At 38.3% G+C, this 22,677-nt stretch overlaps 1 protein-coding gene across 3 annotated transcripts in view; it reads left to right on the top strand.

Annotated features, from left to right (window-relative positions):
- Positions 1–22,611, top strand: part of cmip (c-Maf inducing protein) — a 28,007-nt gene extending 5,396 nt beyond the window's left edge. For 2 of the 3 annotated variants that reach the window (XM_061282868.1, XM_061282870.1), the window contains 21 exons: positions 7,182–7,307; positions 8,071–8,121; positions 9,376–9,537; positions 9,968–10,009; positions 10,492–10,554; positions 10,712–10,792; positions 10,927–11,030; positions 11,498–11,602; positions 12,414–12,509; positions 12,773–13,216; positions 13,892–13,957; positions 16,384–16,410; positions 16,492–16,540; positions 16,618–16,725; positions 16,812–16,928; positions 17,373–17,513; positions 17,697–17,744; positions 17,837–17,983; positions 18,428–18,533; positions 18,653–18,723; positions 19,218–22,611. In XM_061282868.1, the coding sequence (XP_061138852.1) occupies positions 7,182–7,307; positions 8,071–8,121; positions 9,376–9,537; positions 9,968–10,009; positions 10,492–10,554; positions 10,712–10,792; positions 10,927–11,030; positions 11,498–11,602; positions 12,414–12,509; positions 12,773–13,216; positions 13,892–13,957; positions 16,384–16,410; positions 16,492–16,540; positions 16,618–16,725; positions 16,812–16,928; positions 17,373–17,513; positions 17,697–17,744; positions 17,837–17,983; positions 18,428–18,533; positions 18,653–18,723; positions 19,218–19,271 (2,208 nt within the window). In that variant the 3' untranslated portion in view covers positions 19,272–22,611. The remainder of the gene's footprint in view (positions 1–7,181; positions 7,308–8,070; positions 8,122–9,375; positions 9,538–9,967; positions 10,010–10,491; positions 10,555–10,711; positions 10,793–10,926; positions 11,031–11,497; positions 11,603–12,413; positions 12,510–12,772; positions 13,217–13,891; positions 13,958–16,383; positions 16,411–16,491; positions 16,541–16,617; positions 16,726–16,811; positions 16,929–17,372; positions 17,514–17,696; positions 17,745–17,836; positions 17,984–18,427; positions 18,534–18,652; positions 18,724–19,217) is intronic. The other variant, XM_061282871.1, reaches the window with a different exon arrangement.
- The last annotated feature ends 66 nt before the right edge of the window (positions 22,612–22,677 follow it).

The raw sequence follows: 22,677 nt of genomic DNA on the forward strand, positions 1-22,677 counted from the left end.
TGATTTATGTGCTTACCAGACGTTGTGTATAAATAGAAGGGGCACAACACTGTTTTTGTGCTTTTTCCTCCATACTTATTCCGTACATATTATTCTGCACTACCAGTATACCAAACAATCCATCCGGGTTCGATGGGGGAAGCTTTATCAACAAGTGTGTAACTTGGGCAGGAGGTGGTATTGTCAGTGGTCCTCTTCAATTTGTATTTGGGTGACTTGACTTGACTTGACTTGACTTGACTTGACTTGACTTGAAACTGAGTGGGGTTCACGAGATACACTAAGAGTTGCACTTTTAGCACTTTGAGATTCCTTCGAATATAAAGTGCGTTATAAATATAATTTATTATTATTATTTTGTGTGCCCAGTTCTATGGGTTACACTTTTTGGCTGTTGTGTCATGTTTGTGATTTCTTTTTTTTTAGTTTTTTTTTTCTTGGACATAGAGTCTGTCAATAATGTAGCACTGTACTGCCAAAGCAGCTTTGTTTACATTTGGCACACTGCATTGTGTTATGCGTGACGGCAACATCCGGAGCTCTATACAACTAAATGCTCCATTAACATCCAAATGAGGTCATTCAGGACAGTGAGTAAAAGACTTCCCATTAGGGCCGAATGATTTTTATTTCAATGTAGTCCCCTTATAATATAAATTGTAATATGCGGTACATTTGAAGCCCTTTTTATTATGTAATTTTACACAAACACACACCGTTATTAATTAAACGTGATTAAAATAAACAACATCAGCTCAAAGTTAAGTATTTACTAGACAGTAAATCAGTAAGAAATCACACAAACTAAAGTGTAGTTATCAAAAATAATCCAAACAAAAATGTGGCTTTACCTGTTCCACATATCCGGTAATGTTTCATGAAACATGATACGTAAAATTTGGACTGCACTGAATTTTTCATCTAGAGTCTGAATGAAGGATCTAGAATAAGTGTAGGTAATGTAAGAATACACTTGCTTAAATGAAATTAAATATTCAAAAATAGATCAACTCCAGCAGGCATTATTGAGTAACATCATTTTGTCTGTCTTTGGTTTCATTCATGAAATTGGACGGGATTAAAAAAGTGAGTTTCCAGGAGCAGATTATGACTTCTTTACCAGTTTTGTTTTGGTGCTCTTGTAGTTTCTGCACGTTTCCTTAGTTTTTTGAGATTGCATTTAAAAAAAAAAACAAAAAAAAAAACTTTTAATTGATTGCGCTATTGGATCACAGTGATTACCCTTTGAATGATCTAAATGTCATGATTTATGAAAATCTATGAACTTGTGAATGTTTTCGCTCGTGTTGTCTTCACTAGTCCTCTTATTTAGCTAGTTGCATTACTTCTTCATCTGGTCGAATGTCTAAAATTACACTGTGGCTTTAAATGTGGATTTTAAAACTGCCTCGAATTTTCTCACACTAGCTAGTCAAGAACTGAACATTGTTGGCATAAATCTCATGGCAGAACCAACCATAGCAAACCTCAAACCGCAGTAAACAAACTTGCTACTCAGAAGGCTGTTTGGGTTGTCAGCGTGTTTTTTTTTTTTTTTTTTTTCCATGTTCATGATCAACAATTTAGTTCCTCATCTAATGCAGAAGTAACATTCACTTCAATGCCACATGGACGTCACGTCGTACAAGGGAGACCAGCAGCTACACATGTAATCAACTGTCCCTAAACATATCATATAACATGTCATGAGCATGTCTGATCAACGTGTGTATCACAGAGAGGGACTCTAAACCAATTGAGACCATACTTTGACTGTCAATTTGAAAAACTGACACTTGGGAATATTCATATATATATATAAAAACAAGGTAGCCAAGGTGTGGAATCGTAATGGTTGCTTGAAAACAGGAACAGGAAGAACTTAACCCGTGAGGATGATTGTGGTTTTCGTGTGTGTGTGCTGCAAACACAGTGGCTGCAGAACTGCTTGTGTGTTTTATGTATCAATACATGTGACATTCTATATAACCTTTGACCAAAGAAAACAGAAGTATATAAATGGAGTTTCTATAACAAAGGTAAAACAATATTAAAGTGATGGAGTTGTCTGGTAGTAATCTCGTCAAGTGGTAATCTCGTCGGGCGAATGGATAGTCTGTTAAGAGAAGTTTAAAAGAAATACCATCAAATCCCATGCATAATATGCACCAGTGTCATAATACATCTCCATAAAATCAACCTTGAAAAGTTTTATTTTTCTCTGCACCCCGATTTCTTGGTTTCCATTATTATCATTAGGTTGCATTTGTGCATGGGCATGTTTTAAATGCTCCCATAACACAGTCCCATTAAGCACTATGAAATAGTTGAAAGTTCCCCTCTTTTTTAAACATTTAGACAGTCTAAGTGGTTTAAACGTACCCTCTTTTTTACTACTTTGGTCAAGGTCCTCCATCTGCACTTCTTCTGTTTTGAAGAGAGTGCCAGGAGGGAGTGCAGACCCAGATTTCTTTTTTTTTTTTTAACTTACGGATAACTTGCACATAATTAAACCATGTTCAACAAATATGTTATTTGATTATTTATTTAACAGACTTAGCGGAAGGGAATGTAAACCAACATTTGGAGCAATACTACATTGTCCTAAAGGTTAGACATATGTGATCGTTCATTTCTCTTGTTAGGAGACCCACTTACATCGTCGACGAACGTAAAACAGAAAGTAGTGTCGCCTGAAAACGGCCTTCAAAATAAAGCACCCTACCTCAAATCAAAGCACGGCTGAATAACATAAATAACATGGAAAATTCTTAACACTCACCGTAAATATGTTTTTAGAACAGCTTTTATTATCATAACAATGTTTTAGGTACAAGTGTATATACTGTAAATATGTTTTTAGAACTCTTTTATTATTATAACATTTTTTCTACAACGCTAAATATGTTTTTAGAACTCTTATTATTAAAACAATCTTTTTATAAAAAGGCACAAGTGTACGTAGTGCAATTGAGTTGGCACTCCCTGCCTACTGCTGGCGTGTGGGCAACTTTTGTGCCATAATTCCTCAATTTAGAAGTTTTATTTTGAATTTTTTTTTTAATTTTGAAAAAGAAAATCCGCATCGTAGTGAAACCGCGATAAATCCCAGCTATGTGCAATACTAAATAGTAAAAAACAACAAAAAAGCAGTCCTATAGATCAAACGGCCTTACTTCTTATTATCTGACATCTTTATATTGGTCACAGAAATTCATCAAATCACTAGCACTAAGGCTAGTCATTTAGCTTTGTCCCACTAAAAAACAAAAAACAAAAAAAAAAAACGTTTTTTCCCATGTATAATGCGCAAAATTTAACTAATTTATTGTCCTAAAATCTGGAGTGCGCATTATACATGGGTACAAAAAAAAAAATATATATATATATATATTTTTTTAAATCCGGATATGATACGGAGGCCGCCATTACAGATGCGCTTTCTTCTCTGCTGTTCACGTCAAACACACTCCATACGAATACAATGCTCTCGTATCAGACGCTTGCTCGATCATCTGCTCGTTTGCTGTCACAATGTACCCTACACAAATCCGAAACATTTCTTCGCTATCGAGTTTGCTAGCGCATGCGCAGTGATACTGACCGGCAGAATAACATCCGGTTGTTCCCAAAGATCTTTTTTCTGAAATCATTTTACGTTAACCGACTTAAGTAGGAGTCAAAATTTGGGTGCGTATTATACATGGGTACAGGCTTTTTTCCAGCATCAACATGCCATTTTTAGGGTGCGTATTATACATGGAGGCGCATTATACATGGAAAAAAACGGTACTTGGAAATCTATTTATGACAAAGAAAATTGGGGCCATGACCAAACCTCAGACAGAAAGTCACGTGGAATCAAAGCGAGTAAAAACGAGATGTAGGTGGAACTAGTAGTGGTTTCTGTTAATATTGTGGTATCCGCTTACAATGCTGAGTGAGACCGTATGACGCAGGGCCCAGACTAGTGTGATTGTCTCAACCCGGAGGTTTGATCCCCAAGCATTGAGACCATGTCAAAGTGTCCTTGAACAAAACAATGAACCCCGAGTTGCTCCTGATGGCATGTCACTTTTAGTACCCTGACTGACAAGGTACTAGAAATAAAATATTGCAGTTCCCGGTAGTATTGCACCTCGTTTAAATTTACTCTTAAATTTTAAATCTTTTCAATAATCTTCTTAGAATTTGAGTGTTTGTTTATCACTATCCATGCAAACTCTTCTTCCTGGCACAGAACAGGAGCAGCATAGTCACAGCTCCCAAGAGTCAATTTAACCCTTCTTCAGTTGTGTCTCTTATCTGGCTTCCTCTGACCCCAGTTCCTCTTTCCTTTGTACTTTTTCTTTGTACTAGCTATGCGTCCTGACTTTGTCATTTAGTTCATAGCACATCTTACCTCTGTTTAGTATTGTAAACTACAACCAAAGAAAAGCTATGTATTAGAGGAAGGCTTTGACTTGGGTTAGCTTTGACTTGTACTGTGCAGGAATTAACATGTATGATTAAATAAGGGTGGGACTTAAATGCATCAATTTCAATTTCTTCACAAAACAAGGCAATTTAAAAATGTATTATTTGCACATGCACACCGCCACTGAGCAGGAATCCATCCCAGTCTGTCTGCATATAAATCAGGCAAGTTTATTCCTCCACCATCAGCGGCTTTAAAATGCAATTCATTGAGATTAAATGAATTTGTTTTGTTAAGTTTTTGGTTAAAGATACACATTCCAAGGTCGAGCTACAGTGATGATAACACATTAGTAATCATAAGTTATTGAGGAATTGTTTCCTTACTTAATCACTTCAGTGCCATTGTGCTTATATGTGTTTGTCCCCCCCCCCCCCATCTTGGCCGATTTTTCTCTGGAAACAAACAAAAGAATACATCCGTCTCCATCTTGTTTCTATGGAAACACACGGGAAAGAGGAGCAGGCAGCAAGATTATGTTGCCTTTTCTTCTTTGATGGAAAGCCAGAGATTTAGAAAAATGGAAGGAAAACAAAAGCTTTCTCTTGAAGACAAAAGTGGAAGAAAAGACAGCGTTGACATCTCGAATCAAAGGAGAAGTAGGCAAACCTCAATGGGTTATCAAAAAATTGAAACCCCATCTGCTGTCTTATTCCACAATCCATCTCCTTGTTGACGACCGAGCACGTCACATATTATCTTACAATTTTAATATTCCACTCCCTTGAGAGAGCGACAGAGAGAGAAAGACTGAGTTCACCTATTGGATGTTATTGCCGTATGTATAGTAGCACATGCTGAAGGGTTTTCTGAGTGTGTGTGTGGCCGTGTTCTGACTTCCTGCAGACATTACATGAAAGACAAGTTGCTTGTTCTTTGCTTGTGTGTCGTTTCACCATACAAAGTAGGGCTGGTGCAGATAAAGAGAACCACCTGTCTACCTGACACTGGTGGTATGTCAGGCCAACAAAAAAAAGACACTGGTTGCTTTTTCCAAATGGGCTTGTGTTGACTGGAGTTTAAGTTTGTGTGTGTGTGTGTGTGTGTTTGTACGTGCTAGAGGAGGTTAGAGACAGGTTTGTTTAGAGAAGAAACATGGAGGCAGTGGAGTGATACCAGATACCATAGAGGTCTGTAATAAAATAAAAATATGCCGGTGGTGATGTTCACATTATCATACAATCAGGATTATGTGAAAAATTGATTTTTTTTTCCCCAATTGTTTTCCATCCATCACATAGGTCAAAAGGAGATGTAAATTTGGCATTCATTGTGATGTGTTTTATAAAATCAGTATTTGAGTACCCACCCATTAAAATCAAATTCTAATAATAATCTCGCAAAACATCATCACTCCCCAAGAGTCAGTCAGTGAGTTGACCAGAAATTGGCATATCATGGAAGCACAACTAGTTTACAGTGGTCAGTTGTAGGTCTACTTTACCTTCACCGAAGCTAAGAATGGCATCTTACATACTACATACTCAAGTCTCGCTCACTCACGCCCAACCATTTTATTAAGAAATATTTTCTGTATCTACCTGGGAATACACCGATATTATATGACGATATTATATTGCAGATAAAGTTGGCAGCTATGGAGAGGGAACTATGGGTGTGTCACAACAACCTCACCCACAGTTGAGTCATGTTCAGGGAGGTGCTTTTGAAAATGTATTGATGATAGGAACTAATTGATTTCTGCAATGATTTAGGGGATGAACGCAGGCTGTTGTCATATTCATGAAAGAAATATGTTTTCGTTCACATCCACGAAAATAGAGACCTGATTGTCCGTGAAATCCGTCTTCTATCTGCAGGGAGGCAGTGTCACTGTCTCAATTGAACGGGAGTGACAATTCAGCCGCAGAATTGGATATTTACAAAGGAGAAATGCACACACCGCAATAAAATACATGCAAAAATTGCAAAAATATTTGTAGATTGGAAGGAGACGTGAAAATCATGTCTGTATGATCATTTTGACTTAAATCTCTCCATACAGTCGTGGCCTTTTTCAGTCACCACTTCCAGCTGGTTAGACTACAAGGCTACACAAACACTGGGTTAATAAATATTGTTACAATGTTTGTGTGATTAAGTGTATAGCTACATTTTTTCCACTCACTAGATTTAGCATCATCACAGGTGACAAAGACAAATCCGTATCGCGATGTTTTGTTTTTTGTCTGTTCAGAGTACCGTATTTTCCGCCCTATAAGGCGCACCTAAAAACCTAAAATTTTCTCAAAAACCAACAGTGCGCCTTATAGTCCGGTGCGCCTTATATGTGGACCAAATTCCTAAATTCAAACTGGCCCGAAGTATTGTGTCATGAAATCAATCATAAGTGGCCCGCTGAAGACTATGAATCATGACTCAAAAAGACTATGGATCATTATTTTATGATTATAAAGTAATTTGTTCCGTCTGAAGTTGAAATAAAAAAGATAAAATGGAGAATGAATAGAAATCTGACATGATGCATTAATGGTGCGCCTTATAGTCCGGTGCGCCTTATATAAGGATAAAGTTTTAAAATGGGCCATTCATTGAAGGTGCGCCTTATAGTCCGGTGCGCCTTATAGGCCGGAAAATACGGTACATTTGATTTTCTTTTTGTATTCCAGATGACAGCCAGTAAACATAAATACTACATGGTCCGTCCAGTTCAAGTGTCATTTTTCTTTTTTCTTGTCCACAGCCCACCGGTTACATGGAGACTTCATTGTCCTACAGCTCCATAGAGGACTTGCAGCTGCTGTCATGGGACAATGCACCAAAGTACTGTGTCCAGCTCAGCTTCCCTGGTGGCACAGTTCTGCTGCAGGTAAAACTTGTCGTTAGAATGTTCTAGGAATTTGTTCGCATTTGTAAGGTTAGTTTGCAAACCAGAATTATTGATGACGTTACGATCTGAAGACCAAATAGTCTTCTACAAACAGTGAAACCTCTGTTAACCACAATCTGTTCCAAGACGTCAGCTGACCTTCAATTGTTTGTTTCATATTGGAACTGTCTATGGAATAAAACTTTTAGAAATGACGCAGTGTTTCAAAGGGAGTTTTATGGAAATTTGACTTTTTCTTTGTTTACAAATACTGTAGTTGGCTCAGTCAAGTCAATCTTTTGTTATCTCTATTTTTGAAAATTTGTGATAATGATAGACAATATATTTTTTTCAGGGCAGATACCGATACAAATTATTCATGGGTAAGGAGGCCGAAAAGTGATCTTTTTACACAATATTCATTTGGAGTTAAAAAGAGAAATTTGGCATCGTTTTTTTTAATGTAACAAACCCAACACATTTTAATGCGAAAAGGGCATATGTTAATTAAATAACAGCAATTCAGATATATGTCATTTCTTTCTCGTCTTCTTTTTTAAATGATATGTTTATTCTAAAATAAGACCAAAAAATGCAAAGTTCAAAAATAAAAACTGTAGGGAATCCCAAGGGTCAGCACCTCTTATAAATCTGATTCAATGAGAATTTCAACAAACAAATAGTTCCCTGAAGTTTGTCGGTTCTCTTATTTCTGACCATGATGTGATAAATTATGTGTCTTTGATTTTGTGTGCTCCTGCAGGCTGCTAACAGCTACTTAAGGGACCAGTGGTTTCATTCCTTACAGTGGAAGGTAAGCGGCTAAATGTTAAATATCTTGGTATCCATTGTTGCGTTTGGTTCAAGATGTCCGTCGTTGAGCAAGGAAAACAAAGATGTGGAGTAATAATTGGTTCTTTATTTGCAAGTTCTTGGGTCGTAGTACACGATGCACTTCAGTAGATAAAACAACAACCTCATAGTTCCGGTCAGAAGGCTTTGTAGTATCCACAAGCAGGAATAAGGAAGAGAAGAAAAGGGAGGGGAGAAGAAATAAAAACATAGGGCAGACATTTGTTCTGTTATCGCCTGAATGTTTTTTTATCTCCTGAATGTTTTGTATCTATGTGTCATGACGTTAATGAGCTGTGCCTTATGCGTAATGGAAAAGTTACCAAGCTGTGTGTGCTGCGTCACTGTTCTGATTGAATAACTATGTGTGTATAAATGATTAAGAGTATTTACACATTGATTGACGTGATCAAATATATAAATTAATAGGAATATGTACACATTGATTGACATGATAAGTAAAAAAAAGTATGAAAAATATATTTGTATAAAGTAACAAAAAGATGCTGTTGCTCTCTCTTCACCATATTTCCAAAGACATGGCTTTCAGGCAGCAAAATAATCTTTTGTCTCGACTTCTTCCCATTTTTGTTTGTCTGAGATGAAATTATGTGTACATGTCTTGCCTCTTGTTTCCAACAAGAAAAGTGCACGCACATTGTGTTGTATTTAGAAACGATCTTTGGTGTGACCTTCGACCAAATCGAAATTGTTTTTGAATCTTAACTTCAGCGTTACATTTTTAAATTTGTGCTCTGATCTGTTACACATGTTCATTCTACAAATGTATTTGAGCATCTGTATGTTATGCAACTGTTAAGAAAAATTGCAAAAAAAAAAAAACCAGGTGGATTTTGCCTGTTTGATTCATACTCCGCTATATAGTTAAATAATATAGATATAGTAAAGTTATAAGGTTGGCAAGTAGAAGCAATGAATGACCCGCCCATGTTTTGTAATACATTTAAATGCAAAACAATTTTCTACTTGATTATTCGATTAATTGATGCCCAATTCTTAAAATGTTGCATAGTAACAACTGTAATCAAGTGGCAAATTTTATAACGAATGCAATTACAGTTGACATAACGGGCACCCCTGCTCTACATATGTGGAGAATAGCAAACCAAAAATAAAGACCTTGATGTTTATCAATGGTGGTGGTTTGTCGTGTTTATCCACAAATGCTTTTCTGTATGACTTATTTTCCATGTAGAAAAAGATCTACAAATACCGTAAGGTGCTGAACAATCCAAGCCGCTGGGATGTCGTGCTGAAGGAGATTAGAGCGCTCGTGGACATGGCTCTGACCTCACCGCTGCAGGACGAGTCCATCCATCAGGCCCCTCTACATATCATCTCTACTTTGCTGGCTGAGGTAGCAGCACGCTTACACAATTATATGTAAAAGACCGAGGGCCTCCTCTTTTACCATCTTTTGAAATCTTTTTCGTCTTTATTTCAAATGATTATATAACGGAAACAACAACTGCTGCAGGTCGACCACAGTCCGTTCCAAGATCAAATGATCTTGTCTTTATTAACAATTTTACTTGATTTTGAGTGTAAAAGTTAATATACAATTATTTTGTAATTTAAAAAAATGTATTCATCATATATAATGTAAAGGTGGCACATTTGGCCCAGAAGATATGGTAGAGATCCAAATAAACCCTTTTTAGTACATATAATTGGTGGCGGTCTGGTTGTCCCCCAAACCGGGTGAGTTTGGAAATTCTCTTTGACACTGGGCACTTTTTAATTTCTGTCATTCATTTGTATCTTTTTTGTCATCTTTTCGCCCTCAGAACTCTAATCTCAGCACACAGGATCACGAGAACATCATTGTGGTAAGTGGTCACACATTAACATATTCTATTTCGTGGGTCTGATTTAGTTTGCTTCAGTAGAACTATATAATTATATATAAAAGCGATGACACTGACTGTGAGTAATGATTTTCTGATGATCTGGTGGAATCTGAGCACAAACTTAGCTTGTAGTGTGTGTGCGTGCGTGCGGTATCATGTCACGGCTCGGTGGTGCACTGGTTAGCACGTCCGCCTCACATTTAGGAGGGTGCCGGTTCGATTCCATCTCCGCCCCTCCCTGTGGAGTTTGCGTGTTCTCCCCGTGCCTGCGTGGGTTTTCTCCGGCACTCCGGTTGCCTGCCACATCCCAAAAAATATATATATAAATGTTGTGCTTCACAAGAATGTGTCTCAGCAGTTGAAAAAAACCAATTCGCTTATAATTTTGACACTCTGACTTGGTGTATCTATTTCCCTGGACCTCTTTGGAATATTGTTTTTACCTGTGTCTGTATTTACAGGCAATTGCACCTCTTCTAGAAAACAACCACCCGCCCCCAGATCTTTGTGAGTTCTTCTGTAAGGTGAGGCGATGAGTTGTCCTGGAGCTGTAAATGCATTGAACGCACAGTAGTGTTTTATTATTAGACATTATTGCCCAATCCGATGTGTCATATCTACTTTCCGTTGCGATAAGCTCTCATTATATAAATTCAAATGTACCTGACTTTTTTTTTACAGCATTGTCGCGAGCGACCCCGTTCCATGGTTGTTATTGAAGTATTCACTCCTGTGGTCCAGAGAATCCTCAAACACAACATGGTGAGAAATGATTCTTTCAGAAGAAGATTCTTGCAGGAATGAATGTGATGAATTTCTATACACTCACTGTCCGGTCCTAGTAGATTTTATTCAGTCAGAATGCTCAATGTTTCGTGTTTGTGTGCATTTTGCAGGATTTTGGGAAGTGCCCTCGACTTCGCCTCTTCACTCAGGAGTACATCCTGGCACTGAATGAACTGAATGCAGGAATGGAAGTTGTCAAGAAGTTTGTTCACAGGTTAGAAATATTTTTGTTGGTTCACTAAATTCAAAGCTGACCGACTTTATGGGACCAGGTTCAAGTTGATTTACCTTGGTATTAAGTATAAATTACAGAATGTTGATACAAATCATGGATCAGATTGAAAATGACTGACTTAGTACATAAGGCTTGAAAAATCGATTGCAGAGTTGATCTGGTGAAACGATTTATTCCAGATGTTTTTTTTTTTTTAACTTTAAAAAGGATTTTATTTTCGCCATCTAACCTCTCTTTTTCCTTTTTCAGGGTAGTTCATGGTAAACTGTCACTTAAATATTGCATCATGCAGTCAATAAAATGGGTTTAGTTTGAGCACTGATGGTTGAGCAATTCGGAATTCAATCATTGTCACAGAAAGGAATGTCTTTGAGAGCTTCCGGTGCATTCAGCTGATTTTGAAATTTCCGTACATGACAATGTGTCACACTTATACTGTGTTGCAGCATGCACGGGCCAACAGGTCAGTGTCCTCACCCACGTGTCCTGCCAAACCTGGTCGCAGTATGCCTTGCAGCCATTTACTCATGTTACGAGGAATTCATTAACAGGTTAGTCAGACGTGCGCATACACAGTTACTTTCCATCTTTACTGTTCTGCAAGGAAGCGTTGCCTTGCTTCCTTAACTCTTTTTATGGATCTAGCTTTTAGACCTTTAGATATGCTAATCCTGAAGGTTAGGATCATAAAAGATAACCTCCAGCTCATAGTTTCCTCAATTTCCTTTAGGACAACACAAGTCATGGAAATAAAAAATAATATCTATTTTCTTGTTGCACATACACTCAACGATATAATGTAATTAATATGATTATAATATAATTTCCCTTCAGTTTATAACCCTCTTCACTTGTACTGACTTTTTTTTTTCCCTGTCATTTTTATATAAACTGTCTACAATCCTACAGTATATTTGACAATGACCTGTTTACAATGACCTGCACGATTTAACACGCACGGTATCACGCCAGATATTGTGTGTCCGTTTTTTAAAGAACCAGGCCCAATGTTCCATGAGGCATTGTAAAGACTAAGATGCACCTCATAGGATGTCACCGCACAATTAGCGTCATCAATGTTGCCGTTGTCAACATCATTTACCCCATGAGGAAAACACATCTTTGTTTATTTTGATTTCTTTTCCGAAACACCAACCCTCCAAGGTACAGTTCTTATGGTACCTCGTCCCCTGACTCAATGCTCTCATCTTTTCAGATGTGTTGTTAAAGAGGAAGTCAACCCTCACGTTTGCTTTGTAATATGTTCTGTGCAGCCCAACAAGTTGAAAGGCAGCGTTTATGTTTAGTTTGTGGAGTATGTGTTAAACAGACAAAAATTCCACTTGTTTTTATCCATCCCAGGTGGTGGCCATTTTGTCACTTGCTGTCGACTGAAAATGACATCACAATTACCAGGTCTCTGGTCACAACCGTTCACGGCTTAGCTTCTGAAAACTGGTGAGTCGTGATTGGTTGTGATGTCATTTTCAGTTTAAATGGCCACTCCCTGTGATGGAAAAAAAAAAGGATGAATTTTGCTGCTTTACTCATTCCACAAACCCAATATTAATCAAAATGCTGTTTTTAGACGAGTGGGGGTACATACATTATTGTAAAGACAATTTTGGGGTGTTGCCCTCCTTCAATTTGTATGCCTTTGTTCATTGTTTGAGGTTAAGCCCTGTCCACTTTTCTTTTTTCTCTACCGCCATTCACTCCAGTCGAGACAACTCTCCAAGTCTGAAGGAGATCAGAAATGGCTGTCAGCAGCAGAATGACCGCAAGCCTCCGATGCCTCTTCGCCTGCTGCGCCCAGAGCCTCCAACGCCACCTTCAACCACCCTGCTCCCCCTCTCCCCCAACCCCAGTCCTCCTCAGCCACCTCCTCCTGCTCCCCCAAACCCTCCACCATCAATTCCCATATGTTCCCCAACACCTAGCCTGCCTCTCTCGCCTCCTCCGTCTGTCGTCAACTCCAGCGAGATCCTGGTGGAGTTAGAGCGCAACAACAACTCGGCCAACACAAAGCGGAAGTCCGAACACGACAGTGAACCCAACCTCATCGACTGTCTACTGGTCAGCCCGGCTGTCAACACTCTGTCCATCCAGCTGCCTGCGCAGGCGGACCGTGTGCTTGGATGTTTTGCTCTCATCCTCAAGATGCTGTGAGTCTTTAACCTGGTGAAAGTCAAGCTTGCAAAACACGTCGTTAAAACTGATCAGTTAATCATTTATCACATTGTCTAATGGTATAATAGCTGTTACAGTAAATGATCTCGGACCTTATATAACGCCAGGTCAGATTAATAGCTGGAATATATCTAATATATATCTAAAATAATTAGAACCAGAATTGGACAGACTTACTTTCACTGAACAGCAATATTTTATTTTTAAACTCATACCTTCTGAATGTCACACATTGTTTTGCAAAAATGGTGTTTTTTGGGGGGTCAAATAAATACTCAACTATACAGGGTCATTTCTACTCAACGAAGGTGACATATTGGTATGACTGAAATCACAGAGTGAAAATGATTCAAGCAGTGCTGACTGTGATTGCACAGTGTGAAAGTGGAGTTACGTGTGACTTTCCTTTAAGGTGGAGGTCTTGTAACCACATATGGAGACTAGGCTTCATCATTTGTTAACTAAAAAGAACCCGGTGTTACTTCACTCCCAGTAATGTGATACTGTCAAGTCAGCACTGTGGATTTGCGTCATCTCGGCAGCTCATGTTCAACCGCATCTTTTGTCCTGGATTCGCCGTTCAGCATCCAACCCCCAGAATTTACGTATTTTACCTTTGTTCCTCTAATGACACTCTGTGTGTGTGACAGGTCGGATTATGACGACTGGAGACCTGCGTTGGCCAGTCTGTTGCAGCCCATCCCTTTTCCAAAAGAGTGAGTTGTCACACTCGTTAAAACGGAAACATCATCACATTATTGCCATACTGCTGTGCTTCATTTTTATGGTTATTGTTGTGTCGCAATTAGAACTTCATTAACTGGTCACTGAAAATTCGGACCTTTTAAATGTGGCAAAAATACAGCGAGAAGAGATGTTTTCAAATTTACATTTCAGAGAAATTTGCTTTTCAAAATCTGGAACACTTAAAGACAATTGCATTTTTTTGTTTTTAAATCAAACAGCTTGGCTTTATAAATGCCCTCACTATCTTAAGATAACACATAATGGAAAACACCATTGATAGGCTTTGCCCTGATAGTCACTTTGTTATAACCCTTTACTCATAGGCAGATATTCTTTATTCTCTTTGACAATAAATAATATTACTGTAGTGACTGTAAAACTGTCCGTTAGTGTTTGCATGCCTATTATACTGCCCCCCAGTGGCCAAGGGAGCCACACCAGAAGGAGCAATATTATGTTAGCCCATCAATTGTGTTGAGAAGCATGTTTTAAGTAACTGCTGGATCAATATATTTTCTTGAGGTTCTCAAAAATAAAGCTCTTGTAAAAAATGTATATACAAATAAATATACTGGTCAAAATAACCCTTTGAGTAACTCATATTAAGCTTCACAAAATGTTTGTGACAAGAACAGAAAATTGAATACGATTCATCCCAAAATAACTAAAAAAAAATTAAAGAATCGTTAGGAACCAGAACCGAAATCGTTACCACAATCGTCCAAACCCTACTCAAAATGCCAAAGTACTAAACTGCAACTTCGACAAAAATAAATCTAAAAATGTGTGCACAACCTTGGAAAACATCCCTCTTGTAAAAACAAATATGTGACACAATACTTCATGAAATTAAAGTGAAGACTTTTAGTGGTTAACAACTCAACGTCATAAAACAAGACCTTTTAGTTCCAATTCATTAACCTCAGCCCAATCATAATTATAGACACAAATCAAGTTCATAATACTTTGCTGAATGTACCTTGGAAAGTTGAGACCATTGTTTCCTTTGGGAAGTTGAATGCTGACGTGGGTTGTAGTCTCTCAACAACAGGCCTCTTGTCCTGGGGGTTGTGAACTGAAGAGTTCACGCCTCGTGCCCCAGGGATCCAGTTATAATGTGCTTGAAGCAACCCTAAGTAGCTTATGAGGTGTCAGATTGACAGGTTCATTAAGCAGTTGAGATGACTTGTTATCCGTCACACTGGGACTCATCTGCATCATTGTTGCCTTGTCGATGGCTTTTGATATCATGAGGAAATCAACAATACTCCTCTAACGTGTAGCTTAGGATACGATTAGTCAATGTACAACAAGCACACGCTGACATTGCAATAAACACGATTTTGCGATGGGCAACTGCAGTGGATACTAAGTCAAACACGATATGTTCCATTTGTTTCTAATCTCAAAACAATTATTGTCGAATCAAATCACCAGCTACCAACAGTGTTGGCCTTAGCTGGGATAGGTTCCAGTTTCATGACCCTGAAGAAAAGCGCTTTAGAGATTGGATGGATGCAGTTTCAATGTATTGCGCATCTTGGGTACAAGATGTGCGTTTGACATTTTGTGTTTGAAGGCTGATGTATTGTGATTCGCAAAAGTACGAAGATATTGATGAATCATACATTATGTGCTGACGCACGGTTAGTGAATAGGGCCTATTGTTCCTGTCTCGCGAGTCCATTTCTCGTTCAGTTCCCGAGATCATCACAAATGACTGTACATGATGTCATTTTCTTTTATTAGTCACAATACTGCAACCATGAAGAAAGTTTTCTGTGCACAATATTAAGTAAATAAGCTTAAACACACACACAATAGAGTGAAAGTGGTATTTGTTTAGTTTTAAAAACTTCTCTTGCAGGCTGCAAAAAATTGCTGTTGGCCAAGGCTTACCTGATACCTCATCCTTGACCCCTCGGTAAAAAGATGCACTACAATCGGATTAGTTGGAAATTGCTCAGGAGTGCTTAATATATTTCGGGATTGTGCAAACACAATTCACTAACAAACTAATTATGTAAATTTTCAATCTATGTATTATTAAGATTTTACATTTGTTATATGACATATTCCAACCTTTATCCAACCTTTTTAATTCCCCCGTATTGAAAGATGTCATTTCTAGTTAAAACTCTATCTTGTACAGATAACATTCCATATAAATCTATTTTTTTCCCAAGGACTTGCATCGTAATAACCAGTAGACACTCCCTGTGACAGTGTTGACTGGTTCCTCCAAAATAAAATAAAGAACTGTGTCATCATCAGCAACCACTTACTGTATTTCACCTCGAACCAAATGATGACGTAAATGTACGCTAAACAATTCCAAATATTCAACAATGCTTCCATGAAGACACTTACATGTCCTCTTTCTTCTTCCCGCCAGGGCCCTTGCACATGCCAAATTCACAAAGTAAGTATAACTTGAGTGGATATAAAAATATTGACTTTAATGCAGTTTACCAACTTTATTGTTTATCCCCCGTCTGAATAGGGAACTGAAATATGTTATTCAGAGGTTTGCCGAGGATCCGAGGCAGGAGGTGAGACTTTGTTCAACCCAGTGTCGAGCCCCTCAATGATCCAGAGAACACTCCTGAACTACTTCCTTGTACCTTAGGTCCATTCCTGTCTACTCAGCGTGCGTTCAGGAAAAGATGGCTGGTTTCAGCTCTATAGTCCTGGAGGGGTGGCCTGTGATGATGATGGAGAACTTTTTGCTAGTATGGTGGGTCTCCATACCCTCAATAACGTCATTAACCTTTATTTGTTGTGACTGGTAACAACTATCCCATCACTCTTCCTCAATACCAGGTTCATATCCTAATGGGCTCCTGTTACAAGACTAAGAAGTTCCTCTTCTCTTTGGCTGAGAACAAGCTCGGTCCCTGCATGCTATTGGCCTTGCGTGGGAACCAGACGATGGTGGAGGTATGTTTATGTTTAATTCTAATGCAATTCTCTTAGTCTGTTTAAACATATAAAGTATTCACACGCTACATGATTAAGCTTTGGTCAACTTTTAGATTTGTTGAGGGCAACCCAAGACACCCTTGTGTTGTGGCGATGAGAATAAAACTGCAGATAAAGGAATTTATCACTTGCTAAGGCGATGTTCCACTTGAATGACTGCCATTGGGGCAATGAGATGTTTGGATGTTGTTGTTGATTTGCCAATGCAAGCCAATTGATACAGCTACAGAGTGAGAATAGTTATGTTTTTCTCTAATTCTGAGAAATGTAAGTATTCAAGTCCTCCTAAGAATCACAGATGGAGTGCTTCAACAATTTCTTTTCACTTCCAGTAACAGTTTGTCCATGGTGGCGGTCTGCCCTCGTGTCATCTAGTTTAAACGTTTAATTGTGTGTGGCCAGATTTTGTGTCTGATGTTGGAGTACAACATCATCGAGAACAAGGACACCCAGCTGCAAATCATCTCTACCCTGGAGAGCACCCAGGTGGGCATCCGCATGTACGAACAGCTCTGTGACCGACAGCGGGAACTCAAAGAACTGGTGAGTGACTATTGCCTATGCATTTAAAGACACACATATCAAAGTATTTTTTAAGATATTCAAAAAAGTCAACTCGGTGACTAACACTTTGTTTGGGTAAAGCTACTCACACGCCATCTGCTGTCTTAGAATATTCCTGCAAGGTCACTGATGCTATCTTTTTTCCCCCTCCCTGTCTCACAGCAAAGAAAAGGAGGCCCCACCCGCCTGACTCTCCCCTCCAAATCCACGGTGAGATAACAGCGATGAGCTCCAATGCCTTTGCCACTCTGTCCTCATATATGCGTAAACCTCAATTAATATATCGTTATGCTATGTTTTAGGATGCAGACTTGGCTCGCCTGTTGAGCTCAGGGTCTTTTGGAAACTTGGAGAATCTCAGCCTGGCCTTCACCAACGTCACCAGTGCCTGTGCCGAGCAGCTCATTAAGCTGCCTTCGCTCAAACAACTTAACTTGTGGTCCACTCAGGTACAAACGGATGCGCTCACATGGAACAATCAGAACTTCTCTATTGTTGTGATGAGCTCAATGTATCTGACAAATTTACATCTACCGTATTTTCCGCACTATAAGGCGCACCTAAAAACTTCCAATTTTCTCAAAAGACGACAGTGCGCCTTATAATCCAATGCGCTTTATATATGGACCAATATTGAGTCACTACAGCAGGCGTGTCCAAATATATGGATTTATATATGGACAATGTTTTAAAATGGGCCATTCATTGAAGGTGCGCCTTATAATCCGGTGCGGAAACTACGGTAAATTATGACAGGCTTTCATTGCATAATAATCCTGTGACATTATAATTCAGTAATTTCATTTTAATTCCATTTGAATACTATAGATATTCAGAAAATACTACAGACATTCACATATTGTACACATATTGAATGTACTTTATCTCCACAGTTTGGGGATGCCGGACTGCGGTTGTTGTCGGAGCACCTGGCCTGCCTTCAGGTGTTGAATCTGTGTGAGACGCCTGTCACTGATGCTGGATTATTGGCTCTCAGCTGTAAGAAAACACATAGTGCTTACGCATTATACCAATCTGTTGTTCTAAGAATTCAATGAGAATATGTACAAATAGTACAATTAGTAACTATTCAACAAATTGTCTACTGCTTGTTTCAGCCATGAAGAGTTTGTGTAGTCTGAACATGAACAGCACCAAGCTTACAGCGGATACATATGAGGACCTCAAGGTAAATACAAGCCACAACACGAATAACGACAAAGGCTACGTTTGTTTTGTTTTTTGCCCATATGCGACCTGTAGTTTGCTTTTAAGTCTCAATCTCGATTTTATTTTATTTTTTCTTCAAATTTGACCTGGGCACACTTTCATATGTGATCCCAGATCAGATATGTGTCTGATTTTTTGGGGCAATTTTTTGCATTTTTTGCTGATCACTACCAGGCATGGCTGAGAGCAAAGTGAGCAGGAGCATAGCGCTCCGGCCAATGATTAGAGCAGACACGTGACCGTGTCAACATGCGGAAACATTCCTGTTGGCAGGAACTTGGTTGTTGTTGGCTTGTCAATATGTTTGTGCTAGCTTGATGAACAAAGTTTTTACTCTCAGTGATGCATGACAAGTTTTGCAGTTTATATTTTCTTGCCTAAAAATGGTGAAGTTGAAGAAATGAAGGATCCACTGTACGGGTTGTAACGTCTTATGCGCTATACTCCCCACAGGCCAAACTGCCCAACCTGAAAGACGTGGATGTTCGGTACACAGAGGCTTGGTGATCTTGTGTGGGAAAGCAGACTCTCACAAAATAAGCATAGCCACTCTGAAAACATTTTTTTTTTTTTTGTCACATCATCTGATATTTTCATCATTAGTCCATGATGTCAGACAGCAATCATCAGGATCATCTTACTTTAATGTGTGTGTGTGAGTGGAGGATATAACGACGCCATAACCAGGAAGGAAGGTTCCAATTTTCTCCGACAATGAAAGCTTTGTGGACTTTGTTGCTCCCCTCGCTACTACTAGTGGACCCTTTTTTTTTTTTAATGTGATCAGAGGTTGTTCAAGGACCTGCGATACTGTAACAAAACAAATCTCTTTTTCTCTCTATGTATATCCTTGTAATATGTTGTCACATATGTAATCTGTTTCTGAACCGGTCCAACTCCGATGTTCTGCGGCAGAGAGTGATACCCACTCCCAACCTTCCGAAGGCTCTTTATCGTTTTTGAATCGCTCATGTAGATCTCACGTGATGAAACGCTTACTGTACATTCCAGCTCTTCTCTGCCCTAATCCAGGATGTAGCTATTTAAGTGGACTTTTTCCTTTGAATCACATCAGTCCCCCTTGCATTATCCATCATGAATTCCCGAGGCCTCCTTTTCCAAGACTTTGGTTGGGAACGGTGCTGCCTTTGCGAGTTGGAAGACTGTGCCTGCTCCTCATTTACAAACATATTCAAAGGCAAGGTTTTTACCAACTCAAATATACAGTACATATTTTTCCAGACATCCGCAATTTCATATACTGTGTGTTTATATGGAGATGAATGTCAGGAATTACAATTGGAGTAGGAAAATTCAACCGTGATAGCAAAATATGTCCCTTTTTCAGTTTGTCAGTGTACATTCTGATTAGCTCTCATTTCTATTTAATAATAGGACTTTTGCGTAGCAGTAGCTTGGCAGTCTGGGACTGCCTGTTGTTTATAAGCCTCTTTTACTCTGTGGGATTTGATCCCGGCAGTTTAGATGTACACAGACTTTGTTCTTTTTAGTTGTTTGAGAACTTGTTTTTGACACATGAAGCCAATATCGAGCGCGCCCCTACATGGATCTCTCCGTACTATGCCATGCTGGTCACATAGTTTATGGACACGTGTATACGAGAAACGTCACCAGCTAAGAGTTTGTATATTTTCATAAGCTCAGTCTTTTGGACCCTGTTGTTGGACACGGAGAAAGAACACTTGCCAAACAAATTTGTTTTTGTCTTGTTGTGTCAAGCCAACATGAGCTTCTTTCACTACACTGGTGCAGCAGATCTCATGGTGAGCTCCCCGTGCAAAGGCACAGTTTGACCTCCCCTGTCAAGGTCATACTGAAAACTCGTTTCTGCTGTATCGAAATCGGTGGTGTTCGTAAGATTCTTTGTGAGCAAGATGTTGGGACACAATTCATGTAAATACTATTGAGGTGGGCTTTTAAGGACAATGACTTGGGCGAGGGGAGGTGGGGTGGGGGCAACCTTTGGCCATAATTGTCCCTCGACATTCCCTCAAAGCGTTGCCTGTGTACTGTGGTAACATGACATTATGTGGTAATTGCCCTGGCTCACTGCAAGTCACCCAATTTTGTCTCATGTATGCGGTTTCACGTTGAGACAAAATAAGTCAAGTCTACCTTTTTTCAGTCCCTTTGGCTCCATCTATATTCTTCGTACGTGCCACCTGCAGGCTGTTGAAAAAAGCAAGTTTCAGCAGAAAATAGAATGCCGTCCTCTGCGACTTACTTTACTATTTATTTGGTGAAATGCAGCTTTCTGTTTGGTCAGTAAATTTTGGGCCATCCGCATCCTCACTAACTTTCATATCCTGTATAATGTACATACAATTGTAAATAGTCTTTCTTTTCTTTCTTGGATTGGAATCATTTTTAAACCCTTCTTGCTTTGCTTTTCTGTTTTAATCTTGGCGCTCCTTCATCAGTGGGCCAGTGTTGCCTTCATTTAGCAATCTCTGCGGTTGTTTTGTTGTTTCACACAAAAGTGCACTGTAATCAAAATAGTCAAAGCATCATTTTCTTTTCTTTTTTAAGTTTCTGGCTTTACTGATTTGATGATTATTTTGTTGGTCATGTTTTCAGGGTTGTTTTGCATGTATGTGTCTCGACGTCATCTGATATTTTCCATTTGGGTTATTTTATATAAGTTTTGAAATCGTGATAAAGGGTTTGATCACTATCTGAGGCTGTGTACTGAACTAAAATGATCAGTTTTCCCCCCGTCATCCATTCAAGCCATGACACGTTTTGTCATGTACTGTAATTGTTATCATTATTTACAAAACTTAATGCAGTCCCATTATTTTATATATTATATATATATATATATATATATATATATATATATATATATATATATATATATATATATATATATATATATATATATATATATATATATATATATATATATATATATATATATATATATATATATATATATTTCTCCCACTAAATACTGTAACCTTTGTTACCTGACTATTTCAGGAGCGCCACATTAGCCAATATTGCAGTTCAACTGTTTTTTTTTTTTTGTTTATATCTCTAGTTTGCTTTGGTTGCAAAAAAATTAGATAACCACTCTTGTGTTTGAAAACATACTGCTGTGGCTACATCTACTGGTTGCGTGATGAATTAATAAACTACAGCCAAAATCACGGTGGTCCCTGCTACTGTGTCAGTTTTATTTATTGTGTTTTTTGTCAATTTAAAAAGAATAGTTTAATGATAATCAGTGAATTTTACAGGTGCTGGTTATTTGAATTAAGCCACACTATTTATTTGTGTTTCCGATTGCTCCTCTTTCTCAGAAACGCATCAAACAGCTGATTCTTTGTGGCCGAATAGAGGCTACTACTTTTTGTCTTGTTTGTAAATGTGGGGCAATCATTTTCTTCTTAAATGTTCACTTCCAATTGTGTTCCTAAGAAATAAGATTTATTAAACTCCCAATAAACAGCAAGTTTGTACAATTTGGAAATGCTCTGCAGTTAGAAGTTTGGGTCATTCAATGTAAGGATCTTATTAGATTGGGCAAATCTCAGTTTTGAAATCTGACTGAAACCTGAAGAGATTTATTTTTTGTCATTCCTCCTTTGTATTTTTGGGGGGCAGCTGGAATGAGTGGTCATCTTATTTTTTAGTTTTTGTCCTTCTCAGCATTGATCTGCTTACTGGGTTATTGTTATTACTTTTATTGTATTTATTATCATTATTATTGTTGTTATTATTATTATTATTGCTGCTGCTACTATTCTGTGGCTGTAATTAAAAAAAAAATCTTCAACATGATGTAAAATAATTTTAAACAAAAATAAATTGTCTGTGAGTATGTTGTAGTTGTAAGTGTTCATTTTCTATTACATACAAAAGTCTTTATTTTCTAATGACAAGCTTT

The sequence above is a fragment of the Syngnathus typhle genome, linkage group LG7, assembly GCF_033458585.1.
Source record: "Syngnathus typhle isolate RoL2023-S1 ecotype Sweden linkage group LG7, RoL_Styp_1.0, whole genome shotgun sequence".
Lineage (NCBI taxonomy): Eukaryota > Metazoa > Chordata > Actinopteri > Syngnathiformes > Syngnathidae > Syngnathus > Syngnathus typhle.